Source organism: Podarcis tiliguerta (assembly GCF_965153285.1).
Source record: "Podarcis tiliguerta genome assembly, chromosome: 6".
NCBI lineage: Eukaryota > Metazoa > Chordata > Lepidosauria > Squamata > Lacertidae > Podarcis > Podarcis tiliguerta.
The window spans coordinates 77413763-77436606 of record NC_139539.1 but is presented as its reverse complement, the minus strand read 5'-3'; the positions used below and the strand labels follow the sequence as shown (position 1 = coordinate 77436606).

The 22844-nt window shown below is 42.0% G+C and overlaps 2 protein-coding genes across 17 annotated transcripts in view; one reads left to right on the top strand and one right to left on the bottom strand.

Annotated features, from left to right (window-relative positions):
- Positions 1-22844, bottom strand: part of NTNG1 (netrin G1) — a 203985-nt gene that overhangs the window by 147095 nt on the left and 34046 nt on the right. The gene's annotated exons all lie outside the window — the stretch shown is intronic.
- The window catches only part of LOC310679674 (uncharacterized protein), a 74998-nt gene that overhangs the window by 40520 nt on the left and 11634 nt on the right, over positions 1-22844 (top strand). For 2 of the 6 annotated variants that reach the window (XR_014512451.1, XM_083445247.1), the window contains exon 3: positions 7875-7990. Coding sequence is in view for 4 of the 6 variants with exons in the window: in XM_083445247.1 (XP_083301373.1) it covers positions 7875-7990 (116 nt within the window). In the remaining 2 variants the exon portion in view is untranslated. Of the gene's footprint in view, positions 1-3412; positions 3527-6821; positions 6918-7874; positions 7991-11232; positions 11294-11549; positions 12358-22844 lie in introns of those variants that run through there. The other 4 variants (XM_083445245.1, XM_083445244.1, XM_083445246.1 and 1 more) reach the window with 4 other exon arrangements.

Below are 22844 nucleotides of genomic sequence, written 5' to 3'. Positions count from 1 at the left end.
AGTGGACACAAATATTTATAATGCTATTCCTAGAACGAAGTGACACGCTGGAGCTCCCAACAGATCGCCGTAGGATCTGCCTAATGTTGATACATGACAGGTGACCCCAATGAGACTGGCTGAGTTGAGGCTATGTGATTTGCTTCCTGACACATGGAGCTGAGGTGCACAGACGATTTGTAAAGGTGAAGTTGAAGCAACGTGACGGACTGCATTCTAATACGCTTTGATCCACTGCAAAAGCAGTTGACGTGCCTAGCCCCAGGTGCCCATCCTTCTTCTGGCCCGTCCAGGGAAAGTAAAGAGTTACAATATGTCATGTTCCATTACCACTTCCATCACAAGGCAGTGATCTGCAGCAGCAGAAGTAACAGATATGATGAAGGGGGTGAGCCCTGGAAAGAATAATGTGATCAGTGAGCTAAAAAAAACACACCATAGTCTGTGACTATAATACTTACCATGGAGTCAGATACACACAGGATTGCCCTGTATAAATATTTGCCAGCCTTCTCCAACATAGTGGCCTCCAGATGTTTGGGACTACAATTCCCAATAGCCCCAGCCACCATGGCCCAATGATCAGGGATGATGGGAGACGTAGTCCACAACAGGAGGCTCCCAGTTTGGTGAAGGCTAGTACTTGGCCATTTTGAAAATGAATTCACCATTGCTGGAACCAGGTGCGTGAAATCTGCTTCATTCTGAATTTATGTGTAAGTGCTCTGGGAAAAGCAGGGCTGTTGGCATGATGCATAAATATTTCTTTCTCTCTGCAAATTTCCTGCCCAGTTTTGATAACAGCAAACAAGAAGGAGCTGTTGTATGTGTTTTCTGCCAACACCTCAATAGGAACTGTTCCAATAGCCGGACTTCAGAATGACAAGGTTCACTAATAATCCTTTCACCCCACACTTTTTTTTTGTCTACACAGCAGTAGGTGATAAAGGAACTCCCTCTGTTGGTGAGACTGTTCAGAGATGCCCCAGACACGTTGCTTCTATTTTAAAATGCAGGCAATTTATTTTAGGTGTCGTTGGGCTTTTGTTGGCACCATCTTGCATGATGTCCCCAATTTATTCAATTATGTTTGCTGCTCCACCTACTCTTTGTCACGTACCATCAAACTACAATACAGACAGAGCTGCTTATGGCCAGCAAGTCAAGCAATGAAACTACACTATGTAGCATTTTGATAAATCCAGACACAGCATTCTTGTGTGGCAAGGCAGCGGCTGGATTCAGATGGTTGACTGTTTGAAATATTAGCTGCCTCAAGGTTGTATGATTCCTTTTCCCTTTTCTAGGGAGTGGAGAAGATGAGAAACTTCCATTCACAGTTTTGCCGCAAGCAGGATTTTGATGTTTTCTCCAAAGATGGAAAACTATGGTTTAGGATCCTCAACTGCCAGAAAGGCTTGCAGCAGATTATGGTTATGAGCACAATTTGCTGATGAAATGTTTAAAAAGAAAGGACACTTAGGCAGAATAGCATCTGAAATACAGGTGTACATGTATGGGCACGTGCAAATATTTTCTCTGGTTTGGGGATATGTTAGAATTAGCGATGGCAAATTTTGAAATATAGGATGCAATCCCACTCGTTTTACTACTTCAGCATGGGATTAGAAAATGGAGGCGAAAGATGCATATCCTCTTAGCCAGCCCAATAAATGAGGAACATAAATGCTTTCTAGAAAGTACCTTGGACCTAGCTTTCAAGGGGATGGCCTGGAAAACTGAAATTTTGTCCCTTGTGTGAATGCAGGGCTCCATATGAAACAGCAACTTGTTTCAAGGTTTTATAATTCACATGCTTCTTTGCCTGCCTTCAGAAGAGGCATAGCAGTGTGGCATATCATCAGGCAATTGGCTACTGGTGCATGAATACTTACACAGGTCGCTGAGTCATGCAGAACTTTGCAGAATCTATGTGCTTGAGTCTCAGACTTTACTTCTAAGACTAGAAGAACAACACAGCACATAATGTGTGGGGTGGGGGTGGGGAAACAAAGGTAAGAACTCTGCTAAGGTTAGAAGAATGGAGCAGCACCAGGAGATGTCAGGCATCCCATGCAAGGCTTCTGGCCTGCAAGTTGCCCACCTGTGACCCAAACTAAAGATGCTTTCAGGGCACAGCCAGTTGTCAGGGTGGGGAGAACAGAACTGTCTCTGACACATAATAGTGATAATTGTGGGCAGCCTCACTAAAGACTAAAATAGAGAGCTGATAATGGCATGGAGCACAAAAAAGGAGGGTGTGAAGAACTGAAAGAAGCTGATTAAATTTTAAAGACTTGGTGACAATTCTGCTTGACATTTGTCTTCCTTTATCATTCACCCGTACGCTTTGTACAAAGCCCTACGCTTCTACTTATCAAAACCTATAAGGCCAAATATGTGTAAAGACTAGCAAAGGTCTAGCAAATCATGTCATTGACACAGCAGGAACAATCCAACCAAGTGCGCACACAGCTGCTGACCTGCCTGGACCAAGTTCTTTTTCAAAAATCCCACTGAATCACTGTTTGAATAGAAAAGGCTTGGAAAGGAAGACTGCAGCCAGCCTTCCTGTTAAGTTTCTGTGGCCCATAGCTTCTTGCCGCAATGTAGATCCAATGCCATAGAGGCACAATATCTGGTGAGAAAGAGTACAGGCTCCCCACAAAAGAGTTCAGTTTTCCCTCACAACCTTTGAGCAGTTTTGAACACTGACTTGATGGGCCAAAATCATATACTTTGCAGCATATGAAGGCACAAAGCCTTACACGTTATAGGACAGGTGGACACTGAGGAGGCAGAAAATCACAGGTTTCCTTAGGGAGGCTGACTACACATTACTTCTCTCCCCCTGGTTTCTTAACTTTATATTTTCAGTTTCTAAAAATACTTTTAACAAACAATCCCCATATACTTCCACCCCCACAAAAGAAACATGCCATGCATAGACATGTAAATAATACAGCCAAATATTAAGTTTGCAAATTGTTTAGACTTGATTGCATCAGTTGGGTGTTTTCTACTCCCCGTCTTAACAGATCGTCCTAGGGTGAGCCATGGGAAGCTCGTGGTGAGTTGACAACTTTGTCCTTTCCTGTGTACTTAATAAACATGTGCCATCCAGTTTCAAAATCATCTTTGGTCTTTGTGTTCCTGAGAACTCTAAGATGCTTATTTGTTTTTCCATTAGGGCTACTCTATCTCACCATGCCTCTAGAGTTAAGTTATTAGCTGTTTTCCTACATTGTGTTATTGTATTTCTTGCTGCAGGCGTGAAAAAGATTAGTAAGTCCTTAAATAGTGAATTTGGCTCAGGATTGCAATACCTCATGGACCGCCTGTCTCCATATGAAACTACATGGACCCTGAGATTATCTTCTGAGCCCTTCTTTGTGTGCTTCCTCCATGAGAGGTCCAGAAGGTGGCAACATGAGAAGAGTCCTTTTCTGCAGTGGCTCCCCATTTGTGGAATGCTCTCCCCAGGGAAGTTTGGCTGGCACCTTCATTATACACCTTTCAATGCCAGGTGGAGACATTCCTCTTTAACCAGGCCTTCACCCAATGTCCTTTTAAAAAGTGTTGTGGAAAAGGGGTATTATTGGGTTGTTCTTGTTTTTATTTTTATTATGTATCTTGTGTTTTTATTTTGTGATTTTATGTTGTGAACCACCCTGAAACCTGCGGGTATTGGGCAGAATACAAACCAAATTAATTTGTTGTTGTTGTTGTCATCATCTTATAACCAGATTTAAGAAAGCTAGCCTCAGATCAGGTTGAATCGCCTGTCCTGTAATAGGAGGAACTTCTTCAAAGACAGTTTTCTAAAATTAATTGCATCCCCATCACATATGCAAATATGAAACGAATTGTTTGTAATGCACTCCAACATAAAGGACTGGAAGGAGATATTATTAACCTGTGGCATTTCTTGGCTGTGAATTGTGTGAATTGTTTTGAAACTATTTTCTCTCAGTTTAGCCGACACTGATTTAAAAGGTTCCTCGAGTTTGCGTTACCAATTTAAGAGTGTAGATCCAACTCCCATATAGATTTTAATGAGTTTAGATCCCCTGTCATCATTACTTCTTGAGGTCTTTGATGCTAGACCAAGATCATTTCAGTATGTCCAAAGCTAATAGCATGGGCGGGCTGAAGGGGAGAGAGCGAAAGGGAGTGTGTACAACAGCTAGCGTTCTAAAGAAGATTTATGTCTTTCCAGTTAAGCAAGAACCAGCCAACCGACAATAACAGTCATGGCCATAATGTTTCTCCAGCATGAAAAAACTCAAACTACCTCTCAGGTCCGTGCTCTGAAAGAGTGAGACAGAGTAGAAAAAACTAGGCCTGTGCATTATGTAATGTGTGCAACCCAGAGAAAAGGCACAAGGGTTTAACGCCAGCTGGTTCAGAGTCTGAGGGGACCGTCTTTCTGCTTTCAGAACAAATAGGCTGTCACTGCAAGGAATTGATTTGCTCTATGCAGGGACTTGCATCTTTTTGGTGAAAATGAGTAATCTGTTTCAAGCAGTTGAAGCATGTCCGTTGTCATGATTACCTCCCAGGAGTGCCTCCGTGCTGGCGAGATTTGTCAGATCCGAGTAAAATTTCTATTTCTAGTTTTGAAAAATAAAGTTTTAATATTGAATAATAATAATAATAATAATAATAATAATAATAATAATAGATGCCTGTAAGACAATGAAAAACGTATGGTATAATGTAACAGGGTCAGACACACTAAACACAGTGGGTGTTAAACACAAATCTTCTGCGAAGAGTTGTTGGATCAGGGGGTTGAGGCTGGGTTGCTGCATTGCTGGATGTTTGCTAAGGCCTTTCAACTGAATATGATGGATAGAGCCGATTTGGTGCAGCACGCGGGGACTCACCGAGCGGGTGGCTTGGTTCAGGGGTGCCTTGTGGGCCGATTAAACGACCCCCGTGGGCCAACTGTGGCCCATGGGCCTTACATTGCCTACCCCTGCCATAGAGTATGCTGCCCTGCCAGGCTTAGCGATGTCATTTCCCTTATCTTGGGGGGAAATAAGTAATCCCGCCTATTGTCCACCTGAGTAACCCAGCGTGTGAAGAGGTTTGAGTTGGTTGCCTCAGCTCAGTCACATGGCTCTCACCAGCCATCCCTGTGTTCCTATATTAATAATTTAGGAACTTTCACAACTTTGTAACTAAACTAAGTTTTACTGCCTGTGCAACTTTTCTGAGTGAGATATGGAAAAGCACTTTCTCATTTGTGACACAATAAATAGCATGCCCATCTCTAGTCCATTTTATATATTTACTTCTTTTTTAAACAAAAAACCACCACACAGGCACATAGGATTTCAGCCTACTTATGAATCCTCTCTCCAAGGGATGGGATAGGATGAAAGCTCAGGTCTTCCCTTGGGTGTATAAACCCCCTGACACTAAAGGAAGAATTCCAGGAAGACAATGAGAAGAATCTCATTAGCTTGAACTTACTCCTCACTGCCACCGAAGCGTGTGATATTAAAAACATATTGCATCTCTGGAGTATGATCCACTTGAACAGCTGACATTTCTTGCAAAAATGCCCCTACAAAAGCTTCCCTTTTTAAACCCTGACTAAAACAAAGCTTAACTAAAGCAGACCTCCACCTAATTAAAAGTATGTGTGCTGTGGGATCTGTGAAGTGTATAAGGAGGGTAGCTGCTTTGCACATCAATGGCGTGGCATCACTAGGCCCACCAATTGTGCAAACAACATCTGAGAGCCCTAGTGTTAAGCTGCATTTCTTTCCATTCATTCTTTGCTAGCCTTTCCTCTCTTTTCCCTATTCTGTGACACTCTTCTCATGTTACACGAGTGAAGTGGGTGATGTCACACTGATGGGGAACCCTGTGGTCCCCTCTCTTAAATCTTAGATTGCAAGTAATTTTTTTCTATGAACTGAGAGTTGGGGGGGGGGGGTCAGATTAAAAACTGCTGCACAAATATGAAACTTGCTTACCCTAGAAAATCACCAGAATTCAAAGCTTGAGATTTTATTGTATTTTACTGAAGAATTATACAGTCTTCCACCAGTGACCAATTGAACTGATTCCCTGTGCTTGACGCCAGCTGTTTTGAGCTGTGTTACATCACCACCCCTGCTTTCCTTCTTGAGTGCTTTGGGCAGTAGGTTTATACCTCCCTGGACTGGGGCTCTAGCCCCTGAGGACACTTTCTCATTTGTGACACAGTAAATAGCATGCCCATCTCTCAGGAATGCATTAAATTCTGAGAACTACCTTTCTGCCTATTAATCAAATCAGTTAATTTATCCATTTCTGCCAACTCTAAAAACTCCATCAGTCATTTCCTTATAGAGGGAACTTGTGGATGTTTCCACTTGGGATACCACACTATTTTCTGCTACTATTAAAGATTTCACTTAGTTTGGAATAGCCTCTCAATCCAATTTAACTAAATCAACATTGGACTAAGTCCCAATATAATTCCTCTGATTATAGTATTGCCTCCCAAAACCAGGTGCCATTTAACACTCTGACACATGTTTAGTAAAGGTATATTTATAGCCAAACACTTTCGATATTTGAAATAACTGTCCGAATATCTTCATAACTACCACAATAACTATTTGCATTATTTTTATATGCTCACCGACAACTCTTTTTTACCAGTTATCAAGCATATTTCATTTATGTTCAATGATAATAAAACCAAGTTCTCTTCCACACTTTGCTCTAATCACAGAGCCTCTTGTCCCTAAATCCCTAAGTATTTTGTAAACCCCCCCAGTATGCCCTTTACTAAATTATATGATGCTATCTTTCTCCAGGGTGACAACTGCCTTTATGGAAATGTGAGACCAAATAGCTCGGATCAAAGTACAAAGAGCAGAGGATGCAAAGCAACTACTAGAAATTCTTAAAGGCACTACTTAAACTAGAATGACCGGGGGGGGGGGGATATGCATTCCTTTATTTTTTTCTTAACATAAGGAAATAATTCAGTTTTGTATTGGAATTTGTATAAAAGAAGAGGATTTACTGGTGTAACAAGGTACAAGGTCATGCAGACCCACAGACGTACTAGGAATTTTATTTTTATACGCATGTTCTACATGACACAGTGTAATATGTCACGTGTTGTTGTTCATCTGAGGCTGTATTTACCTACTTTTAAGACCTGTTAAGGAACAGGTGGTTGTTATTATGCCTTCATTTGTAAAACTACAGAATTCAAAGAGGGTGCACATTCTTTTTCTCCATGACCTGGTACATCAAAATTTCCCTGCCCTATTTGTTGGCAGAGAAATTACAAGGACATTTTCACTGAATTATCCCAAGGAAAGGAGAAATTCTCCAACAATTTAACCAGGATGAATCTTGCCAACAGCAGTGGCAGGAGAACAGCTTCCCCACTTCTGTTTTTGGTGCTACTGCAAGTGAACAGTGTTGGCTGCTTTGGCAGTCTAGGTAACAGTTTGCATGTCCCATGATGCCATGGATACCATCATTTTGGGGCATTCCAGGGGAAAGTGGCTGCTACCACACAAAGGTAAAGGAAGGAGAATGGCCCTTTTTTACCGTGTGTGTGTGTGTGTGTGTGTGTGTGCAGAGATAGAAAATAAGAAAAATCCCAGTAACCTTCTCAGAAAGATTTCTTCGGAGAATTTTCAGCTCAGCTCTAGTAATGACGAAAGAGGAATCTAATTTTTAAAAACTGTATGTGTATGTATGATGTGTATGTATGTGTATGTATGTATGTATGTATGTGTATGTATGTATGATTTGAAAATCCCTGAAACTTAGTGACATGCTTTCAGCATGTCCCTAAGGAAGATCAAAAGGGTCCATATAACTCAACAAAGCATTTGATGCCATTTCAGGTCTGCACAAGCTTCTACCAAGAGATCAACACGCAATTCCCACTTGCCCTCCCTGACCTCAGTGTGCTTTGAACTGATGAAATGCAAGCACTGGTTTCCCCCGCAGAAGCCACAAGGTAAATGTAACAAGTAATCAATCTTCTGAACAGCAATCAGGCAACCACTTAACAAACACGCTACACAAACATAATAATTAATCTGAGCGCTGACCTGAATAGCAATTAATATAATCAGCCTCAATTGGCATGCTCATTGTACACTGGTTTTTGTTTCCTAACTTGTCAAAGTTAGGACGTTATGCTCCATATAAATATGCTGGCTGGTACTGGGGAATGCTAATTTCAGGTGGAGGAGGTGACACCAATGTACAAACAGCACAGGGCGCTCACGCTTTTGTGTTCAGAGCAAAGCGAAACACGGTGTCGGTGTCAAAGTAGAACAAAAAGGACAAGTGCTCTCTCCAACTAAAAGGGGGGGAAATGTAGACTCCTAACCACAAATGACAGACAGAGCCTTGTGGCCTGTGAATATTAAATGAGACAAATAGTACGGAAAAGCTATTACTGTGGCCTCAGGTTCAGCATCAACCGATACGCTTGTCTTTTCCCTTTTCTTTAATTAAAGGCACAGGGCCACATACGGAACCAAGAGGCTTAATATTCACCTAGTACAAAATTAAAGCACCTTGGTTTAACCACAAGTGAAGAATATGGGGAAACATAAAGAATGGTTCTCCAGAATATGGGGAAAGACCAGTTTATGTATACCAAGTGCCCACTCCCACCATAAAGAGATTAAATCAGTGATTTGTCTGCCTTTGGACCACAGAATTTAAACTTTCTGGTTTCTTGTGTAGGCAGGCTTCAAAACTGGAATTCATCGTAGAGCCCTTGTTTCTTTCGGTTCCACATTTCAACATTTGAAGGTGCAAATCTCAAAGTCCCTCGCCTTAGTCCCAGTGGAAGCGGATGGTATTTCAAAGTGGATAGGCAGTCCCCTAGGGATCCTGGCAAAAAGCTGACAAATCTTGAGACTTTTGATGGAAAAAAGAGAGTTTTTCATAAGAAATATGTTTTAAACAAATTCTGTGGGTTTTTTTTATATTCAAGAGCCCAGTGCAACCACCGCTTCCTGCCTGCAAATATCAGATCTGGTTTTTAATGAGCTTGGCATTAGCCCAAAACAACAGCCCTCCTTAAAGTCACCCACTTCCCTTTTAAACAGCATCTCCATTATGCCCTCAAATACCTGTTGCAGCAGTTTGCTGGGCACCAGAGCCCAGCTGCCAGGTTAGCATTTCAGAAAACAATGTCCATCTCTACACCACCTGTTGATGGGAGCTTCTTCTGTTACCAAGCCACCAGCAGGTATTTTTTTGAAGAAATGAAAGGGAAGGCAGGGGGACTGGCTGGCTAGGAAAGCGGGGAATGGAAGAAGCTAAGGCACAAGCTAAAGGTAAAGGGACCCCTGACCATTAGGTCCAGTCGTGGCCGACTCTGGGGTTGCGGTGCTCATCTCGCTTTATTGGCCGAGGGAGCCGGCGTACAGCTTCCGGGTCATGTGGCTAGCATGACTAAGCTGCTTCTGACGAACCAGAGCAGTGCACGGAAACGCCATTTACCTTACCACCAGAGCGGTACTTACTTATCTACTTGCACTTTGATGTGCTTTTGAACTGCTAGGTTGGCAGGAGCAGGGACCGAGCAATGGGAGCTCACCCCGTCGCGGGGATTCGAACTGCCGACCTTCTGATCGGCAAGTCCTAGGCTCTGTGGTTTAACCCACAGCGCCACCCGCGTCCCAAGGCACAAGCTAGGTAGCACTTAAGTTCCATGTATGTGTCCTTAAGTGCAGGTTGTTGTTTTATAACACAAATTGCCAGTGCAGGGTCCCCAACATGGAGCAAGACCCAAGCAGTGGTGGTGGTGGTGGTTGGGTGTTTAGAGGGTTTTCAGCTTTTGCTTCCTGCTTCAATCCCAATCTGGACAGCTCCCCTGACCCAGGGCCTGCAATTTCCAGGGGGGGGGGGGGAAACCAGTTGAATCCTGTGGGAGTTATTTTCCTTGTAGAAACTGCCAGCATAGAGTCCTGTGATTTGGAACCATAGTAGGCAGCAAAAAGTTGGCAATACTCCTTTTCTGTGGTAGGGAACCGGTCCAGATTGATACCTTCACCATGGCAACTTGCATTTAAAAGCCCTGCACTTAAGGACAAAGATGCAGATCTAATGTTTTCTCTAATTTGGCACTAATAGGACAGGATTGCTCTTGCTCCCCTATAAAAAACACGTTATAAATTGTAGGAGTGAACATGCCATTCTGCCTATGGTACTAAAGCTATTCTTATGGGGCCGATGTTATTCCACCACCCATTCTGCTTCCCATTCCTCTCTTTTTAAAAAAATATGTGCTAAGAAAACAGCAGTGGATGAGCCTTTCTCTTCTTCCTTAACCAATTCCAAGACTTCTACAGTCTTATCAAGGGGCAAAATAGATGAAAGAAACAGAACTGAAGATTTAAGAAGCATAAGGATCTAAGCAGAGGCCAGCAAGCTGACTCAAAGCTACAGAGAGCAAGTTCATAGAGATGTCAACAGAAAGTTCAAAAATCTCAGATAGGTCAGCATTTAACTGGAGCTAAAGTGACAAACTGGGCTGGGGAAACTATTGGCTTTTTTGCTCTCTGACATGGAGACAAAACAACAACAGCAACAGCAGCAGTAACAACAGCAACAACAACCATGTTTTTCTCACTAGCCCTGGTGCACTTCTTCTCCTGATATAAATGATTTATTAGGGAAGCCAAGCAGCAGAAAAATCACACGGACAATGCCAGAGCATCCCTTCAAGGCAATTCCGATGCAGCTCGTAGTTCTCATCCCCAATGAAAACGATGGCAAGGTGGAGAGAGAGCAAGAGAGCGAATTTGGCACTTGTCACGAATATATGCGCTGTCAGATGTACAACCCAAAGCCTCACCCCAATTAAGCTTAAGTGCTTGGATTTAAACCAATTTAATTCCAATGACTTCAGGAAGACCCAATCTGTTTATGTCCAAGTGCTTCATCTTAACAAGGTTGCAGATCGAGCGGTTTGCTAGCTAGCACTCCTGAGCAAAAAGAAGAAGGCGATTACGCTCCCACATCCATACACAGAGGATTATACCAGGCAGGTTTTGAATCACTGTAAAATGCATCATAATACCTTTGGGTTGAAAAACAAGGGTTGGCCAGGCACATACAGTTAGACTCTGTGCTAATAAGCTACTATTCTAGGAACCCAATGTTTCCCAAACTTCTGATACACACTTGTTTTCTGGATTAAAATGGCATTGCTCTATTCTTCTTTCATTCCCAAAGGCCTAGTCTCGTCTACTGTTTTTGAAGGCTGTGCCACAGAGCCCTTTGATGCTATTCAGTGGTATGTAACAACGATATTAGAAGCCTAAAGGAAGTTTCTGAAAATGATGCATAAGAAAGATAGTAAAACAAAATATCCTTTCAGAGTATTCGTCTTAACTGTCGAAATGTCCACATTTTGGCATTAGGAAACAAACATGGGTTTTCACACTGGTACGGAAATGACATCACTGTGTGTTGCTTTCTCCTATGATGATGCAAGTTTTCCAGAAGCATCAATTAGAACACATTAAATTGCCATTTCTTGCCATTTTCAGGATTTCTCCCTCAATGTGAAGAGCAAATCAAATCAACAAATGGAAAACTAAAACAGCCAGCATTTTGTGTTGCCAAATGATTAAGAAAACGCTTCCTTGGTTTGTATGTATCCTGATCTCTTCTGTTATCTTGGAGTGTAGTGAGTGAAGGCGGACAAATATCCGTATGCAATTCCAGTATTTTGTATGTTCCTTTTCTTGTGAGACTAGAGAATTTAAAGAAAGTCTCCACAAACAAATGAGGTTCCCATCTTTCTCCCCATTAACTGAATTTGAAAAATCTCCACAAACAATGAGATTACGATTTGGAGGGATGTTTGAGAACACTTCTAGATATGGACATCTTCAGGCAAGGCTGTGTCCTGAAACACTCCACGGGGAACACAGACTCTTCCTGAAGTTTTCCCCTCAGCAGAAATCTCACTGTACAGTCCCCAGGCTTGTTCTACACTGTGCTAGAATTTGCAAGAGTTAGATGCATTTGACTCCATGTGTCAACTTGCAGAGTCTCTAAGCCTTGGCCATTGTGGCTGTTTCCATCTTCACTTATCTCATTTTTTCCCTTCCTTGTCTAAAGCTTGATGGTCTGTTGTCTGGTTGCATGCCCCTTACACCTATCCACCCCAAACAGCAGGTCAGGTCATTATACTGGGATAGACTATTGATCCACATAACCCAATATCATCTGCTCTGACTGACCCAAGACCAAATTAGGTTCCAGGTCAGGCGTGCCTTCCATTTTCCCCCAACCTTGAAATACTTTGTATAATTGCATTTATAGTCTACTTCACAGTTTTGATACAGCCTAACACAAACCTTTCCCTCTTGCCCCACCCCTAAAACAATAAAGTAATAAAGTAAAATGAGATTTAAAAAAATGGGAACTTCCCCCACCCCATCTCCCATTTCCCCATAAGGTTGGAATGTTGTCAACTATATTTTTGAAATGTGGTTCCATGCACCCCTGGGGTTTTAAAGTCATGCTGAGTCTTCGTGGCCTTATGCATTAGTGGCATGCCAGACTCCCCTGAATTCCTGGATCCAGTAAGTGCTAGAATTTAATCAAGCCTCCTGAACCCCTGGATCCAGCAAGGATTAAATTGTAAGCCAGGCTGGTTTCCTGATGAGGTAATCGCCTGGAGTGATGAGCCATTAGGAAAACAAAGGGAAGTCAATGGCCCATTAAGAAGGCAAAGGCTCTGTGTCAGATGGCAAGTTGGTGGGGCCCCTCCTCCAGCTCCAAGTTAGTTAGAAGACAAAGCCAGAGTTGGCTGGGATGTGACCGGGAGGGGAAAGGTTTCAGGCTGGAAAAGACCGCAAGCTGGAGAGAGGGCTGAAGCATGATGGTTGGTTTCTGTCTGCATCCACGGCTGTGGAGAAACAAGTCTCTCTTGGAGTGTTAATGCTGGGAGCCTCTCCCAAGCTCAAGTTGTAAATGCTTGATTCACATATAGGTGTAAATCAACCATAAATCAAGACTCCACAGTTTCGGCTATGCCTCATTGCCAAAAGGAAACATGGACCCTAGGTAAAGTGCCTAGCACCCCTGGAATCTTGCACCACTCAGAGATTGGGGTGGCATGCGACAACATGTACTACAGGCTTGTCCAGTTTGGGAGCAGGGATGGAGCTAATACACTGAATGCATGAGAAGGCTATTGCAATGCTAGCAAGCTCCATTAAAAACAACAAGGCTTACTTTTGAGTAGAAAGGTAAACGATTGCATCATTAATGGTGTCCATTAATGCACACAGGAAGAGAGTGGGAGTAGATTTTCATTTTTCATTACTTGACGTCCCTAGAGCACCTTGAGTAGGCATCATAGCAGCATTAAGCACATCAATTAAGTCGAAAAGTGCTTTGTTAAAGGGTTACAGGAGGCTTCCAAGCTCCTGAACCAAACCTTTTAGTTGTGGCTGTATTAAAATCCCACAAATGCATAAAACATGAACTAGTAAAGTCATCTGTTTTAATTAACAACTAGTACATATTAAAGGATGCACTGGCAAAATGCACCCTTCTTACCTTAAGTGCAGAAAGGCTACACACCTTTGCCAAATATTTATTGCCTTTTTATGCCAGAAAGGATATACTTTCCAACGGGCTTCGAATCAATATGTTATGGCAAGCCTGGAATCTCCTGGGTTTCTGACACTATATATGTTCTTTGAAGCTTCCCCAGTTTTAAGAGACGGACCCCCCTCTCTCTTTACGTTTAGCTTTCAGCCTTCATGTGCTCTTCCATCCTTTAAAAAAATAACTCCTGTTCTTTATAGCTATGATGCAGAAATATTCTCAGCTCTTTTTCCCCCCCAAATAAGAGATGAACTTTTAGAGAATCAAAAAATCTTTAAGCTTGTGCTGCTTCAGAATATTGATGGGAAATAGAATCACTAAAGGCTTGTGCACATCAAAAACTCACTGAATGGAAAACGAGCACATTGGGATGACCGCTATCCCTGAAATGCTATGTTTCAATGGGCAGGGAATTTGTGATGTGAAGAGTACTCAGTTGTACAGCTCCTCTGCCAGCTTTGCAATGTAGTAGAATTCCATCAGGGCTGTGCCAAGTGCTTTCTATGGAGAGATGAAAGAGTAGCTATTATAATCCCCCCAGTTTTTAAATTCTGAACAAGCCCATAACCACTGATGAGATAAACAAAGTGGTTTCTGGTGGATTTGTTTGTCTTTTAATGGTAATTAGTATGAGTTGTGCTGCCTTGAATATGGTTTTTAAACAGTGAATTCTACATTTTTAGAAAAAAAAATAAACAGCGGTGAACAGTAGTAAGGGCAACAAAAGCACAAATTCTTCCAGTCTTGCTCTTTCTATCCCAGATTTGGCTGTTCTCCTGTGCAAGAATGCATTAGCAATTCATCAAAAGAGCAAGTGTCATTATGCACAGGAAGCCTAGGGAATTATTTTGCATTTGATTTTCCACTTCTGATAGCATTATTATTGATTTAAATATTCTCCAGCTTGACATAGGTTAGACACAACAGATCACTGTATTTTTGAACTGTCAGTCATAGTAATCCTGGGCTACCCAAACTCAGATGGTTTTAGAAATTGTAACGATGTCAGATGCAGAGGTCAGACTCCCAGCCCAGTAGCTCTCAAACTTCAACAAAAGCCCTCTTACTAAAGCATAACTCCCGAAGTTCCTGGGAAAGCTAATCATAAAATATCTTAATCAATATACTACATGATGGAAAAGCCAAGGGTGGAAAACAGCTCTGTGTTCTTAATACTGGTAAAAGAATAATGGGGGAAAAATAGAATAATATTAATAGATTTGTATTCTTTGTAAACAGAAGTACGCCCTATGAGGCATGATCAATACTAAAGTCGTTGACAAAAGCAGTCTCTCTAAATCCACTCAATGCATGTAAAATTGTTTTCATTTTATATAATTTAGCTGAGTGAAGCTATTCACCCTTCTGCTGTCTGTCTGAAATTACTCTAATTTATTCTATATGTACATTTGCTGGTTAATTGAAAGGCAGTTATTCAGTAAATGGCTTACAATGTAAGCCTGACATCAAAGAGCGCCCAAACTGTTAACATTAGCCAAGGGATCCCATTTTGGATTTGGGAGCTCCGGGAGCCCTGGGAAATGTTATTTTTACAGCCTGCTTGATGTCAAGGGAAATTGTGTTCCCCTAGCCTCTGCCTGGGATGCTGGCAGCTGAGATACTGCCAAACCAGTATTCATTTGAGGCATTAGAGAAGAGAAAAAGGGGACAAGGATAGACGTCTACTGCTACCACAGAAACCATTACAGAAGCAGCTGCAGCCACTAGTAAAAAGTGCTTGGGGTTCAAGGGAAGGGTAATGTTTACAGCCAGATTTAGAAACTTTAAGAAGAACAGAACCATTTCCCCCCTCCAATGTTACCAGCCACAGTGATACAGATTTCCTCTCAATCTTGGAACTCTATAGAGAATGAGGAAACTCCGACTCTTCTCAAAATTCAGAGGAAGACAGAGTGTGGGGTTGTTGTTGTTTTTTTGGATCTGTGATTACTGGGTTCATGGAGAGACCAGCCAAAGCAAGCCCTGCCACTCCCTACTACAGCTCTGGGCTTGCTTTCACATTATGCACAATCCTCCCCAGCTCCTCAACCTCTCATTTTTGAGACACGGTGTGAGATATAGGATAAGGCACTCCTCGAGAGAGAGGGCGTAGGATTCAAATGACCGAAAAGTTTAGGCAAGCTACCAATGATAACCATAATTTTGTAGACCCCTGTGAGTCCTACTGTCCTGTTATGAGGAAGGACGTGTGGATCCAGAATTGGCGTCCACGGTCACTCATGGACTCACTGATAAGACCGTGTTCATGGAAGACAGTCTTACTCGTCCATGAGTGATCGCTGAAGAAGAAGAGGAGGAGGAGGAAGAGGAAGACTGTTATACAAAATGACCTCCCTTTTGATAATGGTATGATATTTCCATTTGATAGATGCTGAGCAGCGAAGATACTTGGAATTTGAGCCATACCAGTTCTGCTACTTTGTGTGTCAATAATAAATATTAACATAATAACAAAAACAAAAAGTTTAATAAATAAAAGCTACATTGTTTGTTATAACGTAACCAGCTCTCAAGCTTAGTTTTCACATTTTGACAGTGGAGGGAAGGCAAATGGAGTTAACAACAGATCAGTGCTAACAAATGCCAATTCTGCTTGCAAGCTTCCCCTAGGCATCTGGTTGGCCACTGTGAGAAGGGGATACTGAAAAATATGACTTTTGAGCCCTCTGGCCCAAAAATGGCAACTAGGCATTCCATTTTGGCAACTGTAACTCTGGTTTAAGGAGCCATTTGGCGCCTAGATTATATATCTGAGTTTCTAACGCTGCTTGTGACCTTATGTTTCTTTGGTCAAGGATATTTCATATTATGATGTGAAGGAGGAGGAAAGCATGCTACTTCCATAGCACCAATTAATTGCATTGCCGGTGTATCTGTGCATCAATGTGAGTCCATTGGCTAACGGCTGCAAGAAAGTAAAGGTTTCTATATATGAATTTAAGGGTCCGCAAGAGATTGGGCCTGTCAGTGAACACACTATAAGAACGTGACTGTTTTCCAAGATGCTACCAGCACATTTCTCTTCCAATAAGGGATGTAATATATCAATTGTTAAAATTGATTTTCCCAGAAAGCTCCTCTCTTACGGACTTTGAAACTGTCCGTGCTGCATTTCATTTACAGCGTACATTACCAAGGAAGCCTCGCTGCAAGCTTCAGAAAGTTTGGATGCTATTAGAATGCTTTGGGAATACTCAGTTGCGAAGCCAAGTAAACAAGCATTAATAATAACAAAACCTTTGGAAAGAAGACACCTTGCTCAATGAAAACACCTGTTCCATGTGCAGTGGGGTTTTCTTCAAACAAACAAACAAACAAACATGTCCAAAATTGAAAAACAAATTGCAAATGTATCAAAGCCATGAGAGAAAGGTACCACTGTCAACTAGAATATTCAGATTGGTCTAGCAAGCTCTTTGGGCCTGTATTAGCTTGTATGCATCACTAGAAACCTTTCTGTTACCAGTAGGCATTTTTAATGGAAGTTTGCTTTCGGACATGGATCATTCTTGCTGAGAAATGAAATCCGTTCTCTTCAGACTTGAGGGATCTCTTGAAAGGTGAATGTTGAGAGCCTCAGTATAAGAATGTTGCCCCCAATGCCAGTTACTGTGCTTGTACAGTACAATCATGGAGTCCTGGGGCAAGCCAAGTGCCATCAATACTATTCAGGATATTGCAGCTTGACGGAGATCTGTTTCTAGGGTGCCCACCTGCAGAGACTCTCCCTAAAATGCTTTACTTACTCAGACAAGTTCTAAGCTGCCCTTAAGTATTAGGATTCTTAAGGGAAGTGTACAAAACAAAGCAAGTAATAAGATTGCAGGAGCAATGTGGGGCTGCTGCGAAGCATACTTTCCTGAATACACTCCACAGGCTGATGTGGTATCGTATATTATTTATTATCATTATTATTATTAAACCCTGCCCATCTGACTGAGTTGTGTACACAGTGTGGTGTAGTGGTTAAGAGCGATAGACTTGTAATCTGGGGAACCGGGTTCGTGTCTCTGCTCCTCCACATGCAGCTGCTGGGTGACCTTGGGCTAGTCTCACTTCTCTGAAGTCTCTCAGCCCCACGCACCTCACAGAGTGTTTGTTGCGGGGGAGGAAGGGAAAGGAGAATGTTAGCCACTTTGAGACTCCTTCGGGTAGTGATAAAGCAGGGTATCAAATCCAAACTCTTCTCAGTCACTCTGGGTGGCTTCCAGCATATATAAAAACATACTAAAACATTAAACATTAAAAACTTCTCTATACAGGGCTGCCTTCAGATGTCTTCTGAAGGTTTCATAGTTATTGATCTCCTTGAAATATGAAGGGAGGGTGTTTCACAGGGCAGACACCCCTCTGCCTGGTTCCCTGTAACTTCACTTCTCGCAGTGAGGGAACCATCAGAAGGCCCTTGGAGCTTTTATTGGTTTTAATTGCCACTTTATTGTTTCATTTCATTCTTGTACCCAGCGATGGGACCCTAATAAACCCAATAAACAAATTAATGTCACAGGAACCATTCCATATCTAGCCTTCTCTTCACCACCTGCCTAACTCTTCATGGTAGACAGGTATGATATACCCACATAAGGCAGGGATGAAGAACCTGTGGCCATTCAGAGATTGTTGGGCTCCAACTCCTATCAGCCCCAGACAGCATGGCCAGTGTAGTGCTGGGAGAAGGAGTCCAACATGCAGAGGATCAGCAGTTATATCCCTGATATAAGGGGACAGTGTGAAGTTTGGTATTTCCTATGAAATAATTCAGGAATTCAGGTGGCCACTGGGCTGAATGTAGTCCTTCCTTTACCAATATAATCAAGGTGTGCAATGCTAGAGAGCTTTGACCACTGTTTCAAGCATAAGGAGAAGACAAGTGGCAAATTGGCTCTTTCAATGCCAGCTCTGTTCAATGTGTGAACTCTAAGTGGACAGCCATTACACCTCCATTGCACGATGCACTATAATTAATGCTCTTCCTTTCTTCAGTCTTCAAATTCTTATTCCCAACATTTGTTGCATATGCCTTAATAAGGAATGGGCAACTCTGCAGGTTGTGCCCTCCAGATGTTGTGGAATAGAACTTGCATGAGGCCCAAGTAGCATGGGCAATGGAAAGGAATCATAAGAGCTTTTGTCCAAAACATGGAGGGGAGGGGCGAGCGCGCCATGCTGCCTTCCTCTGCTTTAATGTAAGAACATAAAGATCACCTTGATGGATCAGAGTAAGGGTTCTTCTAGTCTGGCATTCTGTCTCCCAACAATGATGAACTATAGACCTTGGAAAACCGACCGGCAGGGTATGATGTATAGCTGTGCTCTGTTGTTTAATCAGTGCATAATGTGCTTGCAATATTAAAGCAATGCAAACTACAACCTACGATTTGTTGTATAAACAATGACCTTGTCAAGAGAGCAGAGAAAGTTCTGAAGATGTCAAAATCCAGACTCGGAATCACGTAAATATGTTTTGCACTCTGGTTTAAAATAGGCTTTTGTTGTGACCAGACGGTATCTCTGGAGCTGGGTGCCATTAATGCTTTCTGTTATAAGGTGTGTAATTATAAAACCAAGGAATTTACACTTCACTCATAATTGATTTTGCTTACGAAGTGGGCAATCAATACCTACTATTGAATATAAAATGATGCAGAAAAAGAAAGAAAATTGCTCTTGATTAACCATTCAAAAGAACCTGATTTTATTCATCATTTTACAAGAACAAAAGTAATTTACAAGAGTCAACCCTTGCCCCCCGCCCGGAGTCCAATTTTATCTTGGGAAAAAATTCCCTTTATAATAAACTAGAGATGTGAAAGCCCAGAAGAAAAACAGGAAAATTGAGGCAAGGATCTGTTCTCCCCAATTTTTGTTTTCCCCTGATCTGTTTCTGAAAAAATGGAGGGAGGCAGCCTTTATACTCTGCAACAAACCAAAAACTTTCATTCTCACATTTTTCTGAAGGCAAATTTGTATAGCAGATTCCTCTAATGTTTGTTTGCCCTTGTAAGTGTTTCTTGACTACTTAGCTACACTCTACCCTAAACACCAAATGTCTGCAGCAGGATCCAAGAGAATTAAAAGAAAGTACTGTAGTGTCTGCTAAGCATTTTACATTTTGACACAGGCCATGATACAGAAGTGTTTACAGTCATACCTTGGGTTAAATATGCTTCAGGTTGAGCGTTTTCAGGTTACGCTCCGCGGCGACCCTGAAGTAACGAAACGCGTTACTTCCGGGTTTCGCCACTTGTGCATGTGCAGACGCTCAAAATGACATCATGTGCAGAAGCAGCAAATCGCGACCCGCACAGTCGCGGGTTGCGTTCTACTCAGGATGTGAACGGGACTCCAGAACGGATCCCGTTCGCATCCAGAGGTACCACTGTACAAGCCACTGTCTGCACACACCGTTGAGTTCGTCTGTATATTCCCCATTCAGTGCCTTCACACTCACTCGCTGCAATGAATTACCAGCATTGCTTTTCAAAATTTACTCATAGTTCACTTTGTTGGATTGCAGCCACAATCTTTTATAATCATTTCTGGTGTAGCCAGGTGAAGGTTTTGAAGGTCGTGCCACAAAGTCTTTTTCCTAAGAAAAAAGTCCTTTGATATTATTTAGTGGTATGCTGTAAAAAATAATAAAAAATAATAAAAATCAGAAGCCTAAAGAAAGTTTCCAAAATGATGAATCAGAGGGAGAAAGACTGTTAAATGAAAAATCCCTTGGAGAATTCATCTTAACTGGCAATATGTCCACACTTTGGCATTAGGAGATAAATGTTTTATTTCTTTCTGCTACAGAAACGACATTATGGAACATCCACAAGAGTTGCAGAGAATGTGCTCAACTTCCTGCTTTACTACATAAAGGAGAAGCACAATGAAAGTTCTAACAATGTCCTTTCTTTTTGCTGCGCAGTTCTAAGCTAGCAATTTAGGCGGAATACTTTCTTGACCCAAGATATTTATGAATAGCTGGTAGGAGCTGTTTTTAAGACTGCTTTCCAGCCTGCCCTGAAATTGGAATGCTGGTCTCTGGGTGATTGACACCCACCCACCCACACCCCGCTGCTCATTGCTGGGCAAATGGGATGCAGCTGTATTGGACATCTAAAAGGATTCCTGCGAGCTAATAGTCTACTTGTAAGTAAAGACCTGGTCATGAGCCTGCTCACAAGAAAGCCGGGAATTGGGCGTGGCTGGAGAGTAAGGGGTAAAAGGGGAGAGGAATTAGGAAGCCTCTCTTTCCCTGCAGTGGTAGCCTCTGGAGCCCAGGGATAATGAGGATAGAAGATGTTCTGTTTGGAGAAGAGATTATTTGAAAGGGGACATGCCCCATTTGTACAAAAAGGAAGAAGGCTGTATTCCATTGATATAACTGAGGATATTGCATGCTTGTGCACATGGGAATTCAGGGACTCATTAAATGAAAATAAAGTCACCCCCATTATGCTGGTCTGTCTATGGGGCAGCCAGACAATGGAGACAATGTAGTCTCTCCTGCTGCTATTCCAATACAGAACTCTCCCGTCACCTGTTATAGACAGGTGATGAATTCTGCTTGGTGCATTTTTAGAGCGGCGAGTAGTAACTCATTAGAAAACAGAGAGATGTCTGTTTAATTACTTGAAAAATGTCTCTGCCACTACCTTTCATGGCACCTGGAGGGGATAAACATGTCCAAAGTTTTAATTAATTTTTATTTCTTTCATTGCACCTGTATGGCTGATAGAAATTGAATTCTAATGAAAGTGCAATCAAACACTCCTCCAGGCATCCGAAACATGTTTTGGCAATAACCAGAAAAAACCCAAGCATTTCTCTTGGTTTAATTAAAGGTTTGGAAGGGTATATTTCTGGGTGGTGGGAGTTGGAAAACACAGCTTTACAATTGTAATTATCCTAACTCAAACCAGGAGGCCAACTCCCTCATCTCTATTCAGAAAAGGGCACATTTCCCCACACATTGTGCGTCCAATTAAGTAAGATAGCAGTGTTTATTTCCGCAGTGTATACAGTTTAAAAAATGTAGTAAATATTGCTTTCCTAGCTGGAGCAACAGGCGCTGATGGCACACAGTTGGTTCTCAGCTCTTTTGGATGGCTATTATAATCCACATCCATCCATCTATGATTGAGGGGGGACCTAAACACGAAGCAGTTCTTTATTTTAGATTATTTATATACCACACTTCATAATATGTCAGGGGGCAGTTTAGTTAGTAGCTACAAGGGCTAACCCACATGGTGCAAAAGAGTAACTTCACACTATCTGCAATTGCCCTCCTTTCTGTTTTGCTTATCCTAAGAGTGTGTGTTGCAGATTTACCTATTATCTTCCACATGTGTGGTCCATGTCATCTAACTAAACAAAGGCCAGCTTTTGGTTCTCTTAACATCCTGATTCTCTGTTCTGAAGCATCCCTTTCATGGACAGCGGATGACCATGGTGCAGAATGCTCAAGGTCTGCTGGAGCCAAATGGTCTGTGCCAGCCCCATCCCATAGCTACTCTCTTTTCTGGCTGGGGAATATACAATATATATATATATACACATTTTGTATAGACACATATACAAAAAAGACCCTGACAAGTGAACATCATTCCTTCTACTTCCAAAGTTCAGGGCTTATGTTTTATTAAGTTTCAACATTATCAAAACACAATTTTGTCTTTCCTCTTATTTTTATCGACTTCCCACCCCGTTTTCCATGGAGTTGTTGTTTCTCCCCCTTCTGCTGCAACCTACAGTAACTATTAGATCATAACCACGATTTTATAATCTAATTACTTCCATTGCTCATAGCTCAAATTTCTTTAAATACAGTGGAACCTCAGGTTACGTACCGCCCTCCTTACGAATGCTTCAGGTAATGAGCTCCACTAACCCGGAAGTAGATGCTCCTTGTTGTGAACTTTGCCCCAGGATGTGAGCAGAAGTCGTGTACTAGCGGTGCTGAGGCAGCGGGAGGCCCCATTAGCAAAAGCGCGCCTCATGTTGAGAACAGTTTCGGGTTAAGAACGGACCTCCAGAACAAATTAAGTTTGTAACCGGAGGTACCACTGTAGTCTGAAAAAGGCATCCATTTTTTCCATTCAAACACACAAGGTATTGGCACACTCGAGGAATTTCAAAATTTGCAGGAATACATAAAACGCAGAGGACATGTACATATAACAGTATGGGGAAAGGAGGAG